Source organism: Ictidomys tridecemlineatus, chromosome 5, assembly GCF_052094955.1.
Source record: "Ictidomys tridecemlineatus isolate mIctTri1 chromosome 5, mIctTri1.hap1, whole genome shotgun sequence".
NCBI lineage: Eukaryota > Metazoa > Chordata > Mammalia > Rodentia > Sciuridae > Ictidomys > Ictidomys tridecemlineatus.
In genome coordinates, this window is record NC_135481.1 from 29,264,299 (window position 1) to 29,283,714 (window position 19,416).

Consider the following 19,416-nt stretch of genomic DNA (forward strand, 5'->3'; position numbering starts at 1 on the left):
TTGTTGTCATTGTCACTCTGTTCTGAGTTCCCGTTACCATGATTTGAACAGCATGGAGAGACCCAGCTGGTGGGCTGAGGATAATTGGAGCATGGGAAAGTACTGAGAAGGTGAAGGATATATGTCCATCTTGTTGGCTAAAGGGAGAGGCATTCAGCCTCTCCCCCACCTCCAAGGCCTCTTCACAAGCACCTCACACAGGAAAGAAGTCAGAATAATGTATTATTTAATGTCATTGAAACACTGAAAGGAACTTTAGAAATTTAAATGATATCATATTTTTAAATTAAAAGCCCCTGTGGTGCAATGGCACATGCCTGTAATCCCATTCACCAACTCAGGAGTCTGAGTCAGGAGGATCACAAATTTAAGGCCAGCCTCCGCAATTTATCGAGGCCCTCAGCAACTTAGTAAGACCCTGTCTAAATTAAAAAGGACTGGGGATGTGGCTCAGTGGTTAAGTGTTCCTGGGTTCAATCCTCCGTACCAATAAATATATTTATTTATTTTTCTAAGAAGTTAAAGCCTGGGGGCTGAGGTTATGGCTCAGGTAGAGCGCTTGCCTACCATATATGAGGCACTGGGTTCAAACCTCAGCACCACATAAAAATAAAATAAAGATATTGTGTCCACCTATAACTAAAAAATAAATATTAAAAAAAGAAATTAGAGCCTGAAATTTCAGTGTTCTTTCTATTCAGCTTTACAAAGGAAATAAGGACACTACTAAAAATTTCAGGGGTCCACCTATCTGAACTGTTCATTGGAAATATCCTAACCAACTGGGTATCAGATTTGCCCATATACTTATCTACAAATAAAACCAGGGCCTCTTGGGACCAGCTAAACCTGCCCATTGGGACTTAACAATCTCTCAAGACCTGTGAATACTCACTGAACCAGTCTAGAATAAATTTGATTGGAATTTGGGTTGGTGATGCAAACTACCATTAACCTTGCTCAATTCCACTTGATGTCAGACTCCCTTAATTTGCAGAGTTCCCAGTAGAGCATGGGAAGCCATTCACTAAGGGAGCTCTCATGCTCTTTTACCAGCAGAGTTGTTCTACTATCTTAAGGGAAGATGAGTATTTCAATGTAAGGCTGAGGATGACAAGCAATGAACTTTCATTTATCTCTTCACTCAGCGTCAAGAACTAGAGTCAGAAAACAAGAAACTGAAAAATGAGCTAAATGAGTTACGAAAGGCTCTCAGTGAGAAAAGTGCCCCAGAGGTGACTGCTCCAGGGGCACCTGCCTACCGGGTCCTTATGGAGCAGCTGACCTCTGTGAGCGAGGAGCTTGATGTCCGCAAGGAAGAAGTCCTTATCTTAAGGTCTCAGCTGGTGAGCCAGAAAGAGGCCATCCAACCCAAGGTAAGCACAAGACATGGATGGCTAAGGTAGTATTTGGGGACTGTTCTTCATTTCTTCTTATCCTTCCCTTCCAATTTATAATGAAGCAAACACTTAAAGAATATTTTTAATAAGATGAAAGATTCATTTTTGTAAATACTTCAGTGTCACTTTAAAACTGTTGCAAATGCCAATTATAGTTTGAAAAAAAATTCCAATTACAAAAAGCAAGTGACATCCCAAGTGATTAGATCATTGGAATTTTATCTCTCATCCATGAGCCAAGCTCTCTTAAAATGAATCTTTTGCCATGCATGGTGGTGCTCACCTCCCCAGCAGCTCAGAAAGCTGAGGCAGCAGAAACCCAAGTTTGAGGCAAGCCTTAGCAATTTAGCAAGGCCCTAAGTAACTTAGTGAGACCCTATCTCAAAATAAAAAATAAAAAGGACTGGGGATGTAGCTCAGTGGTAAAGCATCCCTGGGTTAAATTCCCAGTGCCTAAATGAATAGGTAAATCTTTTTTTTGTGGTAATCTGACCCCAATAAATTTTGGTCTAAAATAAAGTCCTATTGAATACAAAAATCTATAAATTGTTCAACTCTGGGGAGACAAATGTGACTTTAAAATTACTTGTTGAAAATAACCTGTTTAACTGGAAAGATAACATGTAAAAAGGTTATAAATAAGATCAGTCAGTGGAAGTTACATGGGGATGATTCTGCTCACTCCAAAGGTTCTATTTAATAGCAGGAGCTGTCCCAGCTGGGAGGGCATTGTTAAAGGATTCAACAGAAAGCATTCCCACACTGAGGATATAAATGGTCCTGGGAAGTCCTTCTCTGTCCCCATATAATTTGAGGCCCAGCACAGCCATACCCTGATAAGAAGTAAGCCTTTTTATCATCTGCCATCAGAGGAAATATGAATGGATAGATCAAAATCTGGCTTGTCTACCTGCCCATGTGTGTGCAAAAGAATGTTACCAGGAATTGAGACAATAAAGTATCCCAGCTACATAACATTGCCATATAAAAAAAATGCCCATGATATAAGATAATCTGTACACCTAAAAAAATATGTCACCACATCTGTTAGAAATGGGTGGGAAATTGGGGATAGGAGAGAGCATTCATTATGTGGTTTAGATCCTTTACCTAGTACATTATATTTGGATTTGATAAAGGCAACTCACACTTTGGGATCAACAGTAATCCAGGAAAATATAAAATTTTTAAAAATGAAGTATTTGAATAAATATTTGGTTTTAAAATCCAGTAAAAAGTGGAGTTATATAAATAAATGGGCTTCCTTAGGGCTGGAGATGTAGCTGAGTGGTAGAGTACACACGTAGCATGTGCAAGGCCCTGAGTTCAATCCCAGGCACAGCAAAAAAGAAAAGAAAGGGAAATGAGCTTCCTTATTTTAAAACAAATCGTAAACCCCTAAGTCTAAAGTAAGGCAAGTTCCAAAAGAGGACTCTGCATTTTGGCTGGGCCATATAGATTGTTCCTTCCACAGGACCTCTCAGGTGGTTCCCTGGGCTACCACCATGGAGGGTCCTAGAGCAACAAGGCACTGCAACCTAGTTAGAGCAGAGTCAAAAATCAAGATTCTTTCCTATGGTTCCCTTGTGACAAACTGATAGTTGTTCTTCAGTTTCCTTTATTTACAAATAATAATTGTATATATTTATGATATACAATGTGATAGTCTCATGAGAAACTTTAGTAAAAAATTAAGAGAAAGAAAAAGAAATGAAGCAAGGGGCATAAAAACAATCTAGTTAACAGAGCATATAGTTCTGGAATCACACATACCTACTTATCCAGCTCACACATCCCATGTGACAACTGTTCTCCTGCCCCCAGTGGGCTGTTCCTATTTAAGCAAGGTTCCTGCTCACCCAGCTCCCAGCCCGCACCTGGCAACAGTCTTGTCCTCTCCTAGGAAAAAGGACCTGACACTAATTGAGACCTTCCAAACATTGTGTGGCTATTTGTTCCACTCAGTTTTCTGCTCAGAGAGACACATCATTTCACAACTCCTTTGCAGGGCAGTGGTGAGCAACACCCAGTGAGCTAGGGGATGATCCAGACCAGCCAGATGTGTTTCATCAGCTCCAACTCCAGAATATTCTGGGAGAGTTCACTTGGACAAATGTCATCCTAGTCAGGAATCACTGTAACTCTCATACACCTAGAGAAAAGATTTTACCCATATGCATTAACACAAGGATTTTTCTCTCACTTACTCAAAAATATTTTACAACTAGAAAAACCAAAACAGCTCAAGAAGGAATTTCAAGCATTTGGCCCTGAAAAATAAAAGGTGCCATCATATAAATACATATTAATGTCCACCTTATGCCAGTTCCATGAATAGTAATTTTTTTACATTGTTTTAGGGGAAACAACTCATGATTGTTTTTAGGTTAGATTTTATCTCTTGTAATGGGGATTCATTGATGGAATAATTGTATTTATTATATATATAATATGTATAATACTGTATATATTGTATTTATTCATGGAACTAAAGATTTACTGTTTTCTTCATTTATTTTTTGTGCTTGCTAACTTGTGATTTTTCAGGATGACAAGGTAATTATAAGTTTTTTTCCCAATTTTAAGCAAATAATGGTACTTAATTATAACTTTAACTTACAGATATTCCCCAATATATGCAGTTGATGCTTTCTAGCCACCAAACCTATTTCAATATTTATGAATTAACTTCCTATTTGACTCCTTCCTATTTAAAGTTAATAGGGAAAACATAATCATATTAGATTCCAGTCTGGATCAGAGACTCATAACTCAGCTCTGTGACTCACTGTGGTAATTATGGTAAGCCATACAAATGGTGAGAAGAGCTTGGAGTACATTCAGATGTGCAAGCTCTTCTGAGTTCTCATTTCTACCAGTCATGATTTTGATAGCCAAGCAAGGGTGAGGAGGAATCTGAAGAACTGAACATATGTCCTTTACTTTCCTTTTCATCCCCCTGAGTACAGGGTTCATAGGAAGAATAAAAGTGGCCTCTGATGAGGTTGCAAAGTCAAATTTCTCTAATACATCTTGTTTTCAGTTACTGAGTGAAAATATTACGAGATTTTCATGTATAGTCCTACCCTTTCAAAACTTCTGGTCATTGGCTTGGGAAAACAAACTCTGAGAAGTCAGTCAGGAACTTCCTAATGCTAGTGGTCCAGATCTGATCCCAGCCCCCAGCTGCCACTTTTTAGTTAAGGTAGAAGATTGATTACTTATTCCCTAGCACAGCTGCATACTAAGATGTCTCTCTTTCCCTTGAACCAACTAATTATATCAAGTTATCTAGTTTTCTAAAAGTTCAAAACCATTTTGTATAAGTCCTCAGGCATTAGAGCACACATGCATCATTATTTGATGTATTAACTTGGTTCTTTGGACATTATCACTTACGGGTCTTAAAATCTGAGAATGACCCTTTCTGGAATAGAAAGACTTTTTTTTTTCCTTTTATAGAAAAAGAAAAAAGAAATTCTCTGAAATACATACTAAAATATTTATAAAACATAAATTAAAAAATGTTTTATATAGTATTTATGGTAAATATTTTCGAATTCAATAAAATATAAGCTTAATATTAATGGTTTTTCTCTGATTATATTTGATCATCTTAAAGAATACATTTATAAACTCAAAAGAACAGCATTAGGGGAAGAGTGGAATATTGTTTTGGTTATTTTTTTCCAGGGATGTTTCTTATACACATTGAAATTCAAAAACAAGCATTTGTAAATCTCTAATTGGCATTAAAGTTATCTTGGAACTGGTCTCCAAGGTCATGATATTTGAAGTGTATTCTATTAAATCCAGCTCATTGAGAGACCTGACAGCAGATGTTGACTAAAGATCAGAATATATACTATTTAGACAGAGAGGGCCTTTGGGTTCTAAAGTATAGCAATCTTTAGAGACAATAGAGAAATGATGCTTCTTTTCTGTTTCTTCCCTGCTCAAAAGACATAGAAAGAGGCTGAATAGAAGCAAGATTTTGAAACTGTATTGGTTGTCAGAGAGAGATTGGACCAAAAAGGGAAAAGAATGAAATAAGAAATGTTGGCAAAAAAGTCTTTTTTACATAAAATCATTAGGAATTCTAGTCCATCAGATGTTTATTGTAAAGGCTTATTTATCAAACTATACCGTACCAGAGGAAAAAAAGAATTAAATAGCTGCAGATGGTAGATATTTAAAAGGATCCAAATCCCACTTCTATACATCTAAAGATGTAGGGTAAAACTTTTAAATTTTTCTTAAACATATTATATGAACGCCACCTTCTTTGACCTGAGTTTTAAATGAAGAAAAAAAAAAAAAAGCTTTATGTCAAGCTTTCAGTTTTTTATTGGGTGTTTGTTTCATTCTAACTGGTCAGAAAGTAGTAAAAAGAATGGCTCTTTTATGCCATTAAAATACTGTTTGGTGTTTTTTTTCTAATACTGTATAATATACTATATATATGTATGTATGTATATATAATTTTTACATAATATAAAACACATAGACCACCAGTGGTGGTATTCACAGAGCAGTGGTACTCTAGAATCTCATTCCCTGTGTAGTATTAAGCATTCTCAGAAGAGGGACTGATGGGGCCAAACTCTCCTATATAGTTACAGGGGCTGGGGCTGGGGCTAATGTTCAAATGGGGCTCAGGTGTGGTGACGCTTATAGCTCCACCCCCTCAACTGGAGGAAAGGAGTATGTTATATGTGGTCCAAAACTTTTGAGTTGAGTCTTAATGTGGAAATATGGCATTTCCTTCTGCAGAATACAATGACAGATTCCACAATACTTTTGGAAGATGTACAGAAAATGAAAGATAAAGGTGAAATAGCACAAGCATACATTGGTTTGAAAGAAACAAATAGGTAAGTCAATGGTTCTTTTGTTGGTTTTGGTTTACCTGTGTTGGGATTAAGTCTTTAAGCTAGACTTTTGTATAGTAAGTCAGCATATTTATTCATTGCTTTATTAGACATCTCATCATCTGCAAAGAGAATCCAAGATGTCCAATGTGAACCCAGTTAAAATCCCATTTATAAAATTAGGTAGTATTATTGATGGAGATGTCCGTGAAATTTTTATTTGTATTACAGGAAGATGTTGCTGTATATGTAGGGTCTTAGCCCTGAGGAGCTGTCTTGAGAAGAAAAATAGTTGTTCAGTTTGGGCTGTCTTGTGTGGTTCCTTTCATAGAATGGGTTAGTTATTCAGGATGGTTATTTGAAGGTTTGTAGGGACAACTGAAGCTTTCAATAATTGAAATTTAGTATGAAGAAAAGTGATAAGATATCTGGGATTACATTAGTGTTGGCCGGACAACTCTAAAAGAGTACTATGACTTCGAGGATGAGAGAATGAAGGCTCATAGATGGAATTCTCCTCAGCCTTACTGCCATTACACTTCTCAACAAAGCTGCAGTATTATAGAAATATGAATATTAATGATTATGTGCTAGGTCCTTTTGAGAGAACAATGGCCAATGATAATTACAGAGAAAGATAATTCCAGAGTTACGTATTACCAGTGTTCAGTCTAGGTCTCTTGATGCATAGTATCAGAATTGGTATTCGTAAATACTTTACAAACCAAAGATACTAGTCATACAAAAAGTAAGATACTTCTTTAATGGCTAAGTGTAGAGAATGCTTATGAAAGTATTTGGTAAAACTGAAATTCTAATTAAATTTATGATTATAAATAATAAACATATCTTTGTATCTAAGATTATGTTTTTATAGAAAGAGCTATATTACACTGTTCATGCATCCACTCAGCTATTCAGTCACCAGGTATATGTTGTATACCTACTTCATGGCAGACTCTGTGCCACATAGTGACAATACAGCAATAAGGAAAATAAATTCAGTCCCTGCTTTCTCAGAGATTATAGGCTGCTGGTGAGACAATCAGAGTGTTTGGATTTTATTCTGAAGATAGTGGAAAGCATTGAAAGGTTTAAGTAGGAGAATGATGTGATGAGATTTGAATTTTAGAAATCTAGCCCTGGCTATTACATTGAGAGTAGATTGCAGTGGAACAAGATTGAAAACATGAAGACCAGTCACCAGATTGAAAACATAATCCAGTAACTGATTATAGTGATTTGAGCTTGGTTGGTGGCAGTTGGGATTGAGAGAAATTGGATACTTTGAAAGATATGTGAGAAGATGAGGTCAGTTTGGCCTTTTTGTATATTGAATATGTGGTGAAGAATGGGGAAGCCTGAGGTATGTGCTATGGACACTGGGTTGGATGTGGTGATGCCATTTCATGATATGAGACTGGAGTGTGGGACAGTGATCAGTAGACTTACACATATTGAATTTAAGGAACCAGGAAGACATCCAAGGAGGGAAATCCATTAGGCAATTGAATATATAGATCTATATCCAGGAGAGATATTTGGGCCGAGATATAAATTTTGAAGTCATCAAATTATAATAATAAAATTGAAACTTGGAAACAGATGAATTTTCTAGGAAGAGATGGTAGATGGAAAACAGAATTCCTTCAATTTGTGTTATGAAAATATATCAACAAGATTATATAGCAAAAGTAAAAACCTGTACTCTGTAGTCACACAGTGCTGGGATCTGATCCACTACTTACCAGCTATGTAACCTCTACAGGTATCTTACTTCCAAGTCTCCAAGTCTTCCTGTGTAATGTGGCACATGGTATATATTAGGTGACTGGGAGAACTAAATGAAATATAATGAAAGGATGTAGAACAGCATCTGGCACTTAGCAAACACACAAATGTTTGTATCTTAGAAAAAAACTGTTATCAATTTTGTCATTCTTATCTGTTAACTACTTCTAATAAAATGTGATACAGCTCTAATATAAAGGGAGTTTCTCCATATATTAAGATTAGTCTTTGATGAAAATAACTTGAAATCATGTTATAAAAGCTGAATACATTGGACATGTTCTTATAAATGTTACTCCTATAAAAATGTTAAAACAAATTTTTAAATGGAGAATCAGATTTCATTAAGCTAAAACAAGTTCCTACCTAGAAGACTTAAAACTCTATTTTGAGATATACTGTGAAGATTGCCACATGAAGACAATAACTGGAGTTTTCATTCCACATGTATGCCATGGTTAGCCTCCAGTCTAATACCTAATATACAGAATCGCTCAGCCAGCTGAATAAATTGTTAAAAACAGAATTTCTTTCTCACTTTTTAGTTTATTTCTTATTTGGGGGGAAAAATAACTCTTGGTCTTGTTTTGTTTTGTTTTTTTGCTATAATTTCTATGCACATACATGTGATGTTACCTGTTACCCATTTTTTAAAAATTAACCAAAAATAATTTTTGTGGTAATGTTCTAGTGTTATCTGTGATAAATAAAAACAATCTTACTCACTCAATAAAATATTGAAATACCATGTGCTACTCTTGACCATCATCATCTCATTACCATCCTGTATTCCTTTGTGTTTTGCATTTTTGTTTCATTTGCATGGAAGATCTTCTGCTATGGATTACCATGAATTGAATGAGGATGGAGAGCTGTGGCTGGTTTATGAAGGGTTAAAACAAGCCAACAGGTTATATTTGTCTCCTCAAAATGGAATGTTATTAATTTGTTGTTTTTCTTACTAACAGTGACCTTGTGACTTTAACTCTGTTTCTTTTGCATTGTCTTCCTGGGTAAATTAGTTTCATTAAAACTTATAAAACTTAGAACATTCAGCCAGACACCTTCTCAAAACCTTCTCCTCTAAGAGATACTATTAAAGCTAAAATTTGATTGATGGTGAATATGAGAATTACTTCCTATAAGTGAATGATACTTTCTAGAGTGAATATCTTAAAGTTGTGAATCTCTCTCTCTCTAGGAGTTGAGAAAACAAAATCAAGTATGGTACAAATTTTGGGGGGTAGGAACTAATATTTATTACTTAATCAGCAGCTTCTTGTTTCAAAGATCAATCTACATGATATATGTATCTGTAGCAATGTGGCTGCTTTCTTATATATTATTATACTGCCTAAAAATAATATCAAATAAATGATTTGGCATTCCTTGTGGTTATTGCAAAATTCACATGCATGAGAAACAAATCAGGAGGGTTTCATGTTTAAGGGAAAGAAAATAAATTGAAATAGCAATATCTTTTTAATGCAGATAATCATCTGCTCTATTGACATGTATATCTTAAAATCTCATAAAAATTCATTTTAGAATTAAATTTTTAAAAGTCTTAAAATACTGTTTGTTCGGGGGGCTTCTGCTTATTGTGCTTTGTTTATTCTAACCATAAACCACTGTCATTAATTTTGAAGTATTATTGGTTTAAATTCTTTTGAAATTTTAACAGCTTGCTTGCAATGGCATCAGTAAGTTTTACCCAGCGGTTGACAAACCAAGACAGTTAGAATAAAAGAATGTCTTCTTTTCTTTCTTCACATCAGTTAATTTTTTTTTTTTTTTTTTTTTTTTTTGGTGGTCGTGGTGGTGGTTGCGGTAACTGGGGATTTAATCCAGGAGTGCTTTACCCCTAAGCTCCATCATCAGCCCCCCTTTTTTGAGACAGGGTCTCCCTAAGTTGCTGAAACTGGCCTCAAACTTGTGATCCTCCTGTCTCAGCCTCCTGAGTCACTGGGATTACAGATGTGTACCACTATTTGTTTGTTTTTTCTTGCATCAGGTCTTAACCATCACTTCATTTTGTGTTTAGAAAAGGAGTGACTGTACAAGCAGGGAAGCACAGTGAAGGGAGGATGCTCTTACTCTCTGGCATATTTGTTGCCAGTGCCCTGATCTACTTTGTGCACACGGCTGGCTACATGGTTGCTCAAAGAAACAGTAACCACTTGTTGGTCCTGTTAATACTTGTATTCCAAAACCATGTCATGTTATATAAATTTATGGGGAGAGAGAAGATGATAAATTTAAAATATGTTCATATATGAAATTACAGAACTTTCTGCCTGAATTTAACTAAATCTGCATATATTTTAGAGTAAGGCTCCAGCATTTCTGTCCTTTAGTGATAAGAGTAAAAAAAGGGGACCCTGGTCCCACCCTCTGCCTAGAGTTAGTAACTATAATCCTTAAAGGCATATTTAATTAGATTGGGAGTTTGTAAGCTTGCCCTTTATAGTGCAGAGTTATTTGGTAGCAGTGGTACTGTGTTTTCCACATTGAATTCTAGCTTATAAATATAGAAAGCCAGATTAGAGCTAGGTCTTTCCTTTTTCTTTAAATCATCATTTCCTATGAATTTTTTAAAGAGCTAAGACTCCTCTGTCTCTTTAGACCTCTGAGAATTTTATACTGCTCAGAAAGACACAAATATGAGAGTGTTCACATACATTTCTGGTCCTTGTTTGGGTTTTTTTTACTTTAATCAAGTCAGAAGATTCAGGGCTACTAAAGAGTACCTACTTTTTCTACTTTTGTAAGTGAGCATGAAGCCCTACCCCACACCACTTAGGCAGGAACTCAAAGTGTCATCTTTTCTTTCTACTTGTATGGCTTCTCTTCAGGCTCCTGGAATCCCAGCTGCAGTCACAGAAGAGGAGCCATGAGAATGAGGCTGAGGCCCTCCGAGGGGAGATCCAGAGCCTGAAGGAAGAGAACAACCGGCAACAGCAGTTGCTGGCTCAGAACCTACAGCTACCCCCAGAGGCCCGCATTGAGGCCAGCCTGCAGCATGAGATCACCCGGTTGACCAATGAAAACTTGGTAAGGAGAAATACGACCCCCCTACCCCCACATGCCCCCTGTCAGCAGGCAGTGCCTGACATTGCTGAATATCTTAGTTTCTTTTTGATCAAATACAGCTTTTCCTTGCTGAGAAAATCTCCATGCCCCATATTTGTTACTGTCTTACTCTAATAGAAACAGTAAAGAAAACATGAATAAATTGGTACAAATGAACAACCTGCACAGGTTGTTCTCACAGAAAGCTCCAGGTGTCCAAGTGTTCTCAGATGTCATTTGGAGGGTTAGGAAGAGAACCACCCAACTACAAACTGGGTTTTGATAGAGTCTGAGGCAACCTGCTTCATCCATTTCAGCTAAGGATTCTCTGCCTTCTCAGGAGGTTTGGTATGTGATTGCCATGATAGAGACTGGGCAATTTTGCTTACATTTGGTCCCCAAGCAGCCACCAAGGCCATCCCAGCCTCTCTCTCAGGCAGACAAGAGCAGCTTAGAGTTGAGATCAGGGAAGGTGGTTGGCAGAACCAAGAAAGAGCTTTTGGTTAATGCTAGATGGAGCTTATTGACAGGAGAGGGAGTCAGGATTCAGGTTTAAACTTATTCTTTTAAGAAGAACTTGTACGTATGATTGCACAGTGGTGTGACTCTACTTCATGCTCAACGAGAGAAGAGAAAAATTCTTCTCCATATGTATACAATGAATTAGAGAGCTTTCTACTGTTATGTATAACTGATTAGAACTAATAAAGAAAATTTTAAAAAAAGAAGTACTTGTATAACAAATGCAGAATTTTTTTCCCTTGCCAGATTTTTAAACACTGGTATGGAGTCCAAGTTTTTTCTTTTCCTTTTTTCTTGTTTGTTTTTCTTTTTTTACTGAAAATATTTTCTAAGTTATTTGTTTCTGTCACATAATAACCTTTATTACAGATTTGTAGTTTTTAAAATCTGACAGATATACACATAATATTAAAAATAATTGAAAGATTATAATTCCATACTTCTGTGTAAAATCTGTATTGTAGTGATAGCCTGATTTTTGAGAAAAGTTTTTTAAGACTTTTGAGAATTTGTCTTTTTTTTTTAAATTAAGGTTTCTTAATGACCTATAATAAAATACTTTGAATTCTCTCTGAAAATTTGCAATCTGAATCGTCTGTCCATTATTTCATTAGTGATACTCTGTATTACAAATAGATTTCTAGTGTCATTTATCCAGCCATCTTTTGTGTGAATTAGAAGCAAAGCAGAAGGTATTCTTTTTGCAGTCTGATTTCTGTGTGAGGCTCATGGTGGGAATACAGGAAGAGGGTGAATGTTGTATTTGGACTCTTCAGAGTGACTGAAATCTTGCCAATTTGTCAGAGAAACTACTGGTTCATTAAATATTTTTGAAATGTCATTTATTATTCCCAAGTATATTTTGTTGCTTAAATTAAACTAACAATTCTTTGATGACTAAGAATTGATAAATATACTAACTAACATTGATTGATCAGCAAAAAAATTTTGTGCTTATAAATGATTGTCTTAAAATACTAGGTGAATCTGAAATAAAGGTGCTTCTGGGTAGCAGATTCCCAAAGTTTGTACACTAAGTTGATCAAGTATTTCCTTTGCAAACTGTCTGTAGTATTAATTTTTCCTAGCAATTTTTATAGTTAACATAAAAATAAAATGGGCCTCTACATTCTAAGCCATAAAAATCTGGTTAATGAGTTTGAGTTTGGGGAATACCTTTTTTAGTCAGCTGCTTCTCTTGCCATTACACTGACTACTAATTCAGGGGAATGGATTCAAATTTAAGTACATGAAATTATGTGCTTTTGCCAACTCATTATGGTTTCTCATTCTCAGTTGTGTAATTCTTGGAAGCACTTGAGAAGAAAATGCAAGCAGCAATGGACCTAGGCTTAGTGTTCTTGGAAATGAAGAACACTAATGGAAATGTCACCTTGTGTGACATCCACCAGCCACCTACTGCCCCAACACAGACACAAGAATGGTATCTTTCCTCCTCTAGTGAACAGGTTTCACAGACCTCCCCCAGGATGCCTTTCAGGGAAGAAGGGCCCAGGGTTTCTCAACATTCTCTCCAAACAAAGTACTAACAGTGCCAATATTTTCCCTTTAATTTTATTTGCCTTCCCTACCCTTGCTGAGGCTGCCAGTAGTAAAGTAGGTCTAGCAAACTCCTGAGCATCACCTATGGGGAAGGTTAGAGATAAAAGGGCAAGAGGGCTGAAGACTGAAGTGACAGCCTTGTCCGGGCAGTGTGGATGACCATTCTGTTTACCATCTAAATGATGGTGTCCTGGACATCATTCATTTCTTTTTATTATGCAAAAAATCTGTAAGAATGTAGTTAAAATAATATATAGCAATGACAAATCAGAGTCTTCTGAATATATACAAATTCATTATTTGTGTTTTAAAATACTTTTAAATGAATTTTGCTGAGAGGTAGTGTTCCCTCAAAGACAGGGGGAAAAAAACAAATATCCATTATGCCTGTTTTTTCAGTATTTTGAGGAATTATATGCAGATGACCCTAAGAAGTATCAATCATATCGGATTTCACTTTACAAACGGATGATTGTATGTAAAACCACAGTGTTTTTTCCTTGTCTTCCTGCTAATTTTAGCCCTCTATATCTGAAGAGCACACTGCTGCCTGCCCCTCACCAGAAGTCTTTTCAAAAACTTTCACAAAACCTATTTCTGCCCACAGCTATCTTTAGCCAGTGGTGTCATCTCTGTCAGTGTCCTGCGTCCATTCTCATGTGTGGTTTGTTATTAACACTAGGCTTACAGTGTGATGGAAGCAATATGATTTGAAAGATCACATGAAATCCAAGAAGCAATTAACAGTTTGAACAAAGCATTAGCAACTATTCCCTTCAAGTCATCATTTTAGCCAGTAATCCCAGCAATTCTGGAAGCTGAGTCAGGAGAATCACAAATTCTAGACCAGCCTCAGCAACTTAGCAAAGCCCTGTCTCAAAAAAAATCCAAAAAGGATTGGGGATATAGCTCAGTGTTTAATCTCTAGTACCAAAACAAAAAACCCAGATCATTAGTTTAGTATCTATATCCACTTCTGTCTAAACTGGAGAACAAATGATATTTGGATTTGTAAACATTTGTCTTCTCTGTAACCTGAATGAAAACCACAAACATCCCTGACTCATTTCCCTTCTAAACTCTGAGTCTGCTCTTATTCGCTTTATTTATTGAGTTTCTAATTATGTGCTGGCATTTTAGAGAATTCTCTTTTACAGAGACAATAATCATACACTTTAGTACCTCCCAACCATAAACATACTGTTTTTTCCTCTTTTGCATTACACATTCATAATTATTCCCTTTCTTTGTATATATCACCTGCAAGATTTCATGAGTGTCTTATGCCACCTGCCACTTTGGCCCAAAGTCATCAAACTGCTCTTTATCCCATTCTCTATGATTATTTTTCAACTTACCTTTTAATTCCCAAAACTTTTAAGTTTCAGAGCTATTCTAACAGCTCCAAAGAATGGGTCTCTCATAGAATAGGGTTCAATTCCTGCTTGATAAGTTCCATGATCCTTAAATCTTCTCCCAAAACTTTTTGTGAACTCATCAAAATTCATGCTTGCCTAGTTTCCCTTTAAAATAAGCCATTTCATTGTAATAACAATATATTGAAAAGGTTTGATTTTTTTTTTTTACCCATAGAGAGTCTACTTAAAAAGACTCCACAGGAAGCTTGCCATCCATCACGCTGTAAAGATTTTACTGCATTGTATATTTTAACATTTGGCTTTATTATAGCTGTATTTCCCATGCCTGCCAGTTTTAGCCAGGTGGGGGCTCCACCAACGAGCTGCTCTGAAGCTTTTATGTAAAACTAACAGTACTATTTCTGTGATGCTGTGTTAGCTCTCCCTTGGAAAGGGAAGTTTTAAAAGGGCTATTTTGATCTTTTTGTTATGTTTCTCATTTTGATCTTTAGGATTTGATGGAACAACTTGAAAAACAGGATAAGACTGTCCGGAAACTGAAAAAACAACTGAAAGTTTTTGCCAAAAAAATTGGTGAACTAGAAGGTACTAAATATATTTTTTATATGACAGTCATTGAATCTTGGTTGTTTATTGCTATACAAGCAGCCTAACAAAGACTGTATGTGAATATTAGGAAAAATAACCTTTAGCAAACCTAATTTCTGTGGAGTGGAAATTTCTATTTCTACATGAAGAAAAATGTTCTTTCTGTGGTGGGAATTATATTTTCAGAAGGAGAGAATTCATTCATCAAGCATCTAATGAGTGTCTCATGTATGCCAGGTAATGTACTAGACAGTATACATGGCCATTAAGAGCATGGAATGTGGAACCAGGCTTCCTGGGTTCAAGTTTTAATCATTCTACTTACTGCCAGACGTGCTGGTGCACACTTGTAATCCCAGCAGCTCCAGAGGCTGAGGCAGGAGGATTATGAGTTCAAGGTCAACCTCAGCAATTTAGTGAGGGCCTAAGCAACTTAGCAAGGCCCTGTCGCAAAATAAAAATATAAAAAGGTCTGGGGATGTGGCTCAGTGGTCAAGTGCCCCAGGTTCAATCCCCAGGACCAAAAAAAAAAAAAAAAAAAAAAAAAAAAAATCCTTCTACTTACTAACCATATAATATTGGACAAGTAACCAAACCTCTCTATGCCTCAGTTTTCCAATATGTTAAATGAAAATGTTAACAGTATCTGATATAGTTATAAGAATTGAATGAGTTGGTATGAGTAATACATTTAGAATAGTTTATGATACATAGTAAATGCTACATATAACTTAGTTGTTAGTATTAACTTTTAATATTTGGGATACTGACAGGAGTGATATAAAGTCTGTTTCCTCAAAGAATCCACAGTATGATAGAGGAAAAAAGAGAAGCAAATAAAAATATGACTAATGAATATAAAGAAATAAGATCTTTTAAAATATCTCATGGTTTCTATATGATAATGGCAGGAAAACTCCTTGAGAAAAATTAAATATAAGTTGCTGTTATTATTATGAATAAATTAATCTTGTTTGTGGATTAATGTGTTTGTTCATTAAATAAATATACTGAGTTCCTGCCATGATCTGACCACAGTTGTAGGCACCAGGGATCTAACAGTGAACAAGACTAAAGCCATATTCTAAGCTTTTTTCAACAAACTTCTCACTGCTTGAGAGATTTTAGAGAAACTATTTGGAATTGCCTTCATACCTAAAATGATATTACTCAGCCTGATCTCCCATCTTATTCTCTAGATGTCATTCTGTTTAATTTCTGCTTGGCTCAAAGAGTTAAGATTCCCCACTACTGGTAATGTTCAAGAGAATCTACTATGATTGACTCATAAGTATGGTTTTCATTCCTCAAACATGCCAGGACCTATCATAATTATTCTGTTTGGCTTCCTGTTCTCCTGGTCAAGTCCTACTCGTCCTTTGAGACCAGAGTCATGTGTCATACCCTCAAAAGCAGCCTTTCCTGATCCTACAGATAGATCTTATGGCCCTTCCCTCTGTGCACCACAATTTGGCTCACATCTTCTATGATTTTCATTACATCATATTTTTAGTAGTTTTCCTTGTTTTAATTATTGTCTTTCATGATAAACTATAAACTTCCTTAGCATAGGAACCACCTACCTCTTATTTTTCTTTTATTTTCATAGCCCTGAGTATGGTGTCGGACCTATAATAGTCCTTTCTTAAGTGTTTGTTGAAAAAATAAATAAGTTTTAGAAATATTTAGAACATGACAACTTGAATATTTACTTTAAAGAGGATATTTCTCTCTTAGATATACAAATACTGGAATAACTGTTTAGAAATCAGAAAGATTACTTTGTAGTCATATTTGATGTATAATTCTTCATATAACATTGAAATTTTTGAAACTCCAAATCACATACTCACACATGTGAGATATACAATTTAAAAAAGAACTTTCTACACTTATTATGCACTAAATTATATCATGAGGTTTTAATCAGACAAGAGCATTTGCTTGAAAGAAACTGATTTTAAGGGTATTAACTTGTGAGATTGCTTATGTTGAACTCCTACTGGCTTCTTTGCCATATATTAGTAATTTTACATTTTTAATCAGCTTTCTTTGATGTGTACATTTTTAAAAGATTACATTAGAATATTTCAAGATGTTGCTAATTTTAGGCTATTATTAATCAGAAATCAGTGAAACAACCTTTTCAGTGAAACAACCCTGACAAGTATAAAGCTGATAGGTATAAAGCTAAAAACATTTGAGAAGGCTTAGATTAAGTCAAACAAAGACATAATGGTTCTTAAGAAAGGTTATATTTTGAATCAAGTGATAACACTAACTAGAGAATAAAATTAATAGATTTATGTGACCTGGAACTTATGGCAGGCATTGTCTCTGCTCTACCTTCAAATTAGGGAATATAGATGAAAGATTTTTTTTAACACTTCTCCCTTTGTCCATGAATCTCACAGTTGTACAGAAAATACTGGCAACTTTGTATAGCAAAGCACTTTCTAGTAGACAAAAGTGAATATTTTTCTTCAACATACTTAATACATATATTATAACATACTTAAATCCTTTCAGTTTAAAATAACACAACTCTTACCTTTTCCTATGGGCTACATTTAATTAAGGAGACTTTTTAACATCCAGCAAAATCTATTTTTAAAAATACTAACATATAATTTTTTAGAAGGAATTATATAGTTAAATGGAGAGTATTTCAAAATTTGATGTGCTTTGTGCCATATTTTAATCTAGGAGTGGGTGTTCCATCTCGGTTTTTGTAGTCAAGAAATTTATACCTGAAAGTCTTCTAAAAATCATTTGATTATTTTATAAGAGAAAAAAAAAAGCATAGGTGACATTCCCAAAGCCTCAGCCAGTAAGATACAGGACCAGAACCCAAGCTCTTTGAGAATCACTGCTTTCTCTCCTTTGAGTCATGTTTCCCAACAGAGCTTCTCCACTTATAGGAATGTATCTGTTTTAATTGAACCTGAGATCAATATCTTCCTGGTGCCAAGTGTGGAAAAGTAAAATTTTTTTAAAAATCCAATTTTCTTTCCTTTTCCATAACAAAAAGGTTAAGGAATGTTTTCCTTTCAAGTTTATAAAGAATTTAGAAAACAGAAATAGGGTTTGCTTCAGCTTTTTGTAGAAAGAGTCTGCATTGGATAAAGCACTGGACTAAGAAACTGCCATCTCAGTTCATTTGTGCTGCTCTGACAAAACACCTGAGACTGGGTGATTTTTAAGCAACAGGAATTTGTTTCTCATAGTTAGTTCTAGAGGATGGAAGTTCAAGATCAAGGTGTGTGCAGGCTCACTGCCTGTTGAAGGCCTGATTTCTGTTTCCCTGCTTTGTTGCTGTGCCCTCCAGAGGGTTCTTAGGCTGTGTCCTCACATGGAAGGGATGGAAGGACAAAAGGCCTAATTATAATTAGTTTCTTATAACACTTTTGCCGAATGTCTCGGCTGGGCACAAGATCAGGAGGCACCACACAGCTTTGTAGGTTCAAACAGCAATTCTTTATTCCCGCTCTCACATCGCCTCCACACAGGTCCGTCTGCCCGCACAATTCACCTACTCCACGAGGCTATCTCCAAATCCCATTTTAATCTCACGAGAACTCAACGGGAACAAGCAGCAGGAACACCCTAATCCCAGCAATAATCTTCAACCTCTAACTTCCCTAAAACCCATTATCTTAAACTGGCATCGCCTTAAACTCAAGGAACCGGGTACTTCCTCAAACCTGATCAGCTCTAAACCCGGATCTGCCTTGGTCCTTGAGCAAGGTCACCTTATTAAAGCATGCATGCAATGTCCCATCGAATGTCCTCTAAGCAGCATGGGGTACGCTTGGCAAAGAAATTTCGATGCGTCATTCCTACTTGGTAATGGCCCTCAGCACACTTTTATAAGGCACTAATCCCATCCTTAAGGGTGGAGCTCCTATGGACTAATCACCTCATAAAGGCTCCACATTTTAATACTGTTGCATTGGGGATTAAGTTTCAACATAAACTTTGGAAAGCAAATGTTCACACCATTACAGCCACCAATGTCTCTTGAGTGTTTAAAAACTGGAGTAGAACCAGGCATGGTGGCACATTCCTGTAATCCCAGCAACTCAGGAGGCTAAAGCAGGAGGAGTGCAAGTTTGAGGCTAGCCTCAGTAATGAAGGGAGACCCTGTCTTAAAATAAAAAATAAAAAGGACTAAGGCTATAGCTTAGTAAAGTGCCTCTGGGCTCAATTCCTAGTGCCAAAAAAGAAAGA

At 36.0% G+C, this 19,416-nt stretch overlaps 1 protein-coding gene across 3 annotated transcripts in view; it reads left to right on the forward strand.

Annotated features, from left to right (window-relative positions):
* Myo5a (myosin VA) overlaps positions 1-19,416 on the forward strand; it is a 228,574-nt gene that overhangs the window by 173,658 nt on the left and 35,500 nt on the right. Inside the window, exons 28-33 of one of the 3 annotated variants that reach the window (XM_078049598.1) lie at positions 1,149-1,376; positions 6,174-6,274; positions 8,892-8,972; positions 10,918-11,116; positions 13,619-13,693; positions 15,090-15,183. In XM_078049598.1, coding sequence (XP_077905724.1) covers positions 1,149-1,376; positions 6,174-6,274; positions 8,892-8,972; positions 10,918-11,116; positions 13,619-13,693; positions 15,090-15,183 — 778 coding nt within the window. The remainder of the gene's footprint in view (positions 1-1,148; positions 1,377-6,173; positions 6,275-8,891; positions 8,973-10,917; positions 11,117-13,618; positions 13,694-15,089; positions 15,184-19,416) is intronic. The other 2 variants (XM_078049596.1, XM_078049597.1) reach the window with 2 other exon arrangements.